This window comes from Penaeus japonicus, unplaced genomic scaffold, assembly GCF_977035675.1.
Source record: "Penaeus japonicus unplaced genomic scaffold, GWHDUDI00000001_assembly GWHDUDI00000028, whole genome shotgun sequence".
NCBI classification, from domain to species: domain Eukaryota; kingdom Metazoa; phylum Arthropoda; class Malacostraca; order Decapoda; family Penaeidae; genus Penaeus; species Penaeus japonicus.
In genome coordinates this window covers 397475-402474 of record NW_028234430.1, presented here as the reverse complement: position 1 = coordinate 402474, position 5000 = coordinate 397475, and the positions used below count along the sequence as shown (strand labels likewise).

General features: G+C 37.6%; 2 protein-coding genes across 44 annotated transcripts in view; both read left to right on the top strand.

The window, feature by feature from the left end:
- Nucleotides 1-5000, top strand: part of LOC122254997 (uncharacterized) — a 281759-nt gene that overhangs the window by 228189 nt on the left and 48570 nt on the right. The gene's annotated exons all lie outside the window — the stretch shown is intronic.
- Nucleotides 2130-5000, top strand: part of LOC147468470 (uncharacterized) — a 15331-nt gene continuing 12460 nt past the window's right edge. Inside the window, exon 1 of the mRNA XM_086553203.1 lies at nucleotides 2130-2331. Within this exon, the coding sequence (XP_086409329.1) occupies nucleotides 2317-2331 (15 nt within the window). The 5' untranslated portion in view covers nucleotides 2130-2316. The remainder of the gene's footprint in view (nucleotides 2332-5000) is intronic.

Sequence of the window (5000 nt, the reverse complement as noted above, 5' to 3'; positions counted from 1 at the left end):
CTCAATAAAAATTTAAATGATCCAGTGAGTCATTTTAGCTCAAAGGTCCAAGCGACGAGAATTTTCCTTTCTCACGCTTTTCACCATATTTTGACAGCATGTATCTTGTGGATAGCCTGGCCCAGTGTATGAGTGTAACATCCCATACCTTTGGAGATAATACCATAGGATTTACTACACACACAAACACACTCACACACGTCTACACAAACAAATACACAGATATACACACAAGCAAACACACACCCATACACAGAAGCAAACACACATACCCATATAAACACACAAGCAAACACTCAAACATATACACACAAGCTAACACACACACATACACACAAGCAAACACACACACATACACACACACATACACACAAGCAAACACACACACATACACACAAGCAAACACACACACATACACACACATACACACAAGCAAACACACACTCATATACATACTCACACACGTACACACACAAGCAAACACACACTCATACACAGAAGCAAACACACATACCCATATAAACACACAAACAAACACTCATACATATACACACAAGCTAACACACATACACATATACACACAAACAAACACACATACATATATACACACAAGCAAACACACACATACACACAAGCTAACATACCAAAAGCTAACATACGTACCAAAAAAAAAAAAAAAAAAAAAAAAAATTGATGGCGATAAAAAGTTTGTTTAAAAAAGAGAGAGAGGAAGAGAGAGAGAAATGAATGAGGTGGATGGGAGAGAGAGAGAGAGGATGGATGAGGTGGATGAGAGAGAGACAGAGAGAGAGAGAGGATGAATGAGGTGGATGAGAGGGAGGGAGGGAAGGAGGGAGAGAGAGAGGGAGGGTGGGAGGGAGGGAGAGGATGAATGAAGTGGATGGGAGAGAGAGAGAGAGAGGATGAATGAGGGTGATGGGAGGGAGGGGGGGAGAGAGAGGATGAATGAGAGGGAGGGGAGGGAGGGAGGGGGGGAGAGAGAGGATACAGGAGGTGGATGGGAGGGAGAGAGGGATAGAGAGAGAGAGAGAGAGAGAGAGAGAGAGGATGAATGAGGTGGATGGAAGGGAGAGAGAGGGAGAGAACGAGAGGGGGAGAGAGAGAGAGAGAGAGAGAGAGAGAGAGAGAGAGGGAGGGAGGGAGGGAGGGAGAGGATGAATGAGGTGGATGGGAGGGAGGGAGAGAGAGAGAGAGAGAGAGAGAGAGAGAGAGAGAGAGAGAGAGAGAGAGAGAGAGAGAGAGAGAGAGAGAGAGAGAGAGAGAGGATGAATGAGGTGGATGGAAGGTGAGGGAGGGAGGGAAGGAGGAAGGGAGAGAGAGGATGAATGAGGTGGATGGGAGGGAGGGAGGGAGAGAGAGAGAGAGAGAGAGAGAGAGAGAGAGAGAGAGAGAGAGGATGAATGAAGTGGATAGGAGAGAGAGAGAGAGAGAGAGAGAGAGAGAGATAGAGAGAGAGGGAGAGTGGATGAATGAGGTGGATGGGAGGGAGGGAGGGAGGGAGGTGGGAGAGAGGATGAATGAGGTAGATGGGAGGGAGGGAGAGTTTGAGGAAGAGAGAGAAAAGAGAGAGAGAGAGAGGGGGGGGGGTGGACGTACGTGTCTCTGTAAGTGCGTTTCTGTGTATGTATATATATGTGTGTGTGTGAATGTGTCTGTGTATGCCAGCATGTGTGTGCGTGTGTGTGCGTTGCATAAAACAGCTTTCCCCACGTCACTGTAGCTCCATTGCCGTCTGGAGGCTCCTGGCCAGGGTTGCCAACTGGCAGTTTTCATTACCGCATTTAACACACTCTGGTAATAAAAAACGAGTTTGGTAATGAATTACTGTGTTTTGGCAATCTGGTAATGGGAGTGTAAAAATTTGGTAAGAAGTGAATATGTAAAGAAATAGGAATAAAAATTATATATATATATATATATACATATATATATATATATATATATATATATAGAGAGAGAGAGAGAAAGAAAGAGAGAAAGAAAGAGGCGCTAGACACGTTCAGTTCCAGTATGGGACGGGGCTCTTACAGGCCCACGGACAACACGCCAAACAGCGAGCCAGTCTTCATCCTGCCATCGTTTGTGGTGCTTGTGGTTTAGTTTTGGAAGTAAAACATTGGTGATACACGACATGTCTAAATAATTACTGAAAGCATGTTAGAGAAATTCAATGTTGGTATGTATGAACATACAAGAAGTCAAGATTGTCAGAGTAGTAAGGATGATGGCCTTAATGCTCTGTACGAATAACTCCCAACTCTTGCCTCTGTATCCACTCACCAGCTGATCTGTCCCATGGCATCTCTCACAGTAAGTTCATTTCTTATCACAGTTTTCTTATCCCAGTCAGTAGCATTATTCGTGTAACTTGTATGTACATTGGATTTATAATTAGCAATGATTCAAAAGTTTGGTAATGAAATGACGAATCTGGTAATAACTGGAGTCGAACTTGGTAATGCCTGCCGTACAAGAGTTGGCAACCCTGCTCCTGGCAACCCTGCTCTGGACGCGAACATATCCTGTTAGACGCGAGAATGTGTATTGCGTTGTTGGTAGTGAATCAGTCCTTCGATCCTTGTGAGTTTGTCGACGTTGACAGTGTTAGTGGCACATCAACTGTGGTTAATAGAGGCAGTAGTGGAAGGTAAGTAACTGTGACAGTTGAGGTGATAGATGATAAGGTCTGATAATGAAGAATTGTTATGAATCCTCTCTCTCTCTTTCTCTGTTTTTCTGTTTCTGTCTTTCTCTATCTTTGTTCTTTCTCTCTGTCTCTCACTCAATCACTCACTCACTCACTCACTCTCTCTCTCGCTCTCTCTCTCTCTCTCTCTTCTCTCACTCCGTTCTCCCCCTTCATCTCCTCCTTCTCTCTCGATCTCCGCCTCTCGCTCTCTCCCTTCCTCTCCCTCTCTCCTCTTTTCTTTTTCTTTCCTCTTTTTTTTTTTTATTCATTTTCCCGCCTCCTCTCTTTCCTTTCGGCTCATCTCCCGTTTCTGCAGCCCCCACCGATGGTGGAGCCCTGAGTTGCTTTGGCGGGCCTAGTTTGTGGTTGACGTGTGGTCGCGTGGGTGTCTTTGGCATGTTTTATTTTTTTACGTCCTGTTCCATTAGACCAATTATGTTCCTATTCTTATTCTAAATACTAATATAAATTTGTTAATTAATATAAGAATCGAATGAATTTTTTATTATATCTTAAAATTATTTACATAGAAATATATAACTGTCTCTATATTTATTTTTCTTTCATTAAATAATAAAATTTTTATCTAACTCTTTAATACGAATATTTCATATTTTCTTTTCTTTACCTCTAATCTATCTCTCTTTTAATGAAACTAATACTATAACTGATTAATTTTTTTTCTCATTTATCTACGTACTGTCTTTTCTCTTTTCTTCTATCTATTTCTAATTAATCTCCATCTATTCTTTCTTCTTTGCTATTTTCTCTACTATCAGTTAACAAACAGCATCGAAAACCTGAATGTTTATTCTCTTCTTAAAAATGATCTATCCTTCTTCCACACCTACACATCAAAACTCTACCACACCACTACCTATCACTTATTTCTTTATCTTCTTATGTATTCACTACATTCCTTACACTAAATTAACTCTTCTATTCATGACTTATTACACCTCATCTTCAATTTCCATAAACTATACTAAAACTACTTTTCATCATTCTTAAATCAGCTCTATTTTGTTATTCAATTTTTTACCTTTTGACAAAACTTATCCTATTTTAACCTATTCTTTAAACTTAAACCTCACCTAATCTTACATATGTTATCATCTCTTTCTTTTTCTTCACTTCTATCATCTATATTTTTTTTCCAATGTAGGTCCAAATTTCATAAATTCTATTATTTAACTTTGATTTTAACACTGTCTACCTATGTATCATCTACACTGTATTTAAATTCCAATATCATCAGTACTTTTCTATAGCATCTTACTTTATAATCTATTTCTTTCCAATCATTATACTTCATTTCTTTATCTTTCTATTCTTAAACATTCTACTCTAATGTTTCTTCTATTTATTTTTATATTATTTATTCTTCTCTTTTTCTGTCCTATTATTTTATTTCACAAATAATTCTTCTCTTAATTCTATTTTCCACTACATCATACTGTTCATATTATTCTAGTAGGAAACACACACACACAACCCAAGAAGAAAATTCAACGGAAAATCCAAGAAACCGACAATCTCACTTAGATATTCCCTGCTTGATTACCGTATTTTTTTACGTTTTACCCATTCTTTTTTTGTCGTCATTAATGAAGTACATTGGGTATATAAGCGAAGTAGATGATCCCAGTTAGACAATTCAGAAAGGAAACCTGAAGTTTTTCCATATCATGAAGAGTATACATAGTATCATATATATAAGTATAGTAGTATAAATATGATAGAGTATAAGAGTATATATGACGATGCAAGAGTATGACAGTGATATTGATATGAGTGAGTTAGATATTATATATATTCGTAAGAGTAATATAAACTTTATATGAATAGTAGGATATGCAAAGTTTTATATATACTATAGTAATAATGAGAAAGACAAGTACAGATAATATAGTACATAATAATATATGATATAATTCATTATGATATATATTAAGTAGTAAATATACGATCATGCTATCTATCTATCTACTCTAGTTCTACGAAGTAAATATCATAACTACATCCCTATCATTCTCTTATCTTCTATAATCTCTATACTATCTAATACTAAATATAGTAAATCTATTCATTCTATCATTATTATCGATCTACATATGGAATTGCTAACTAATGCTTCTACTATATTCATAATTACATATTAAATTATAATTGCGACGGGGATCTCTATCTTATCATCAGTCATAAGTATCGGACAAATACTATTAATTTGGATAGTCAAGGTTGAGTTAATGCATATGGCACATAAATATACTCATAAATATTACTGCAT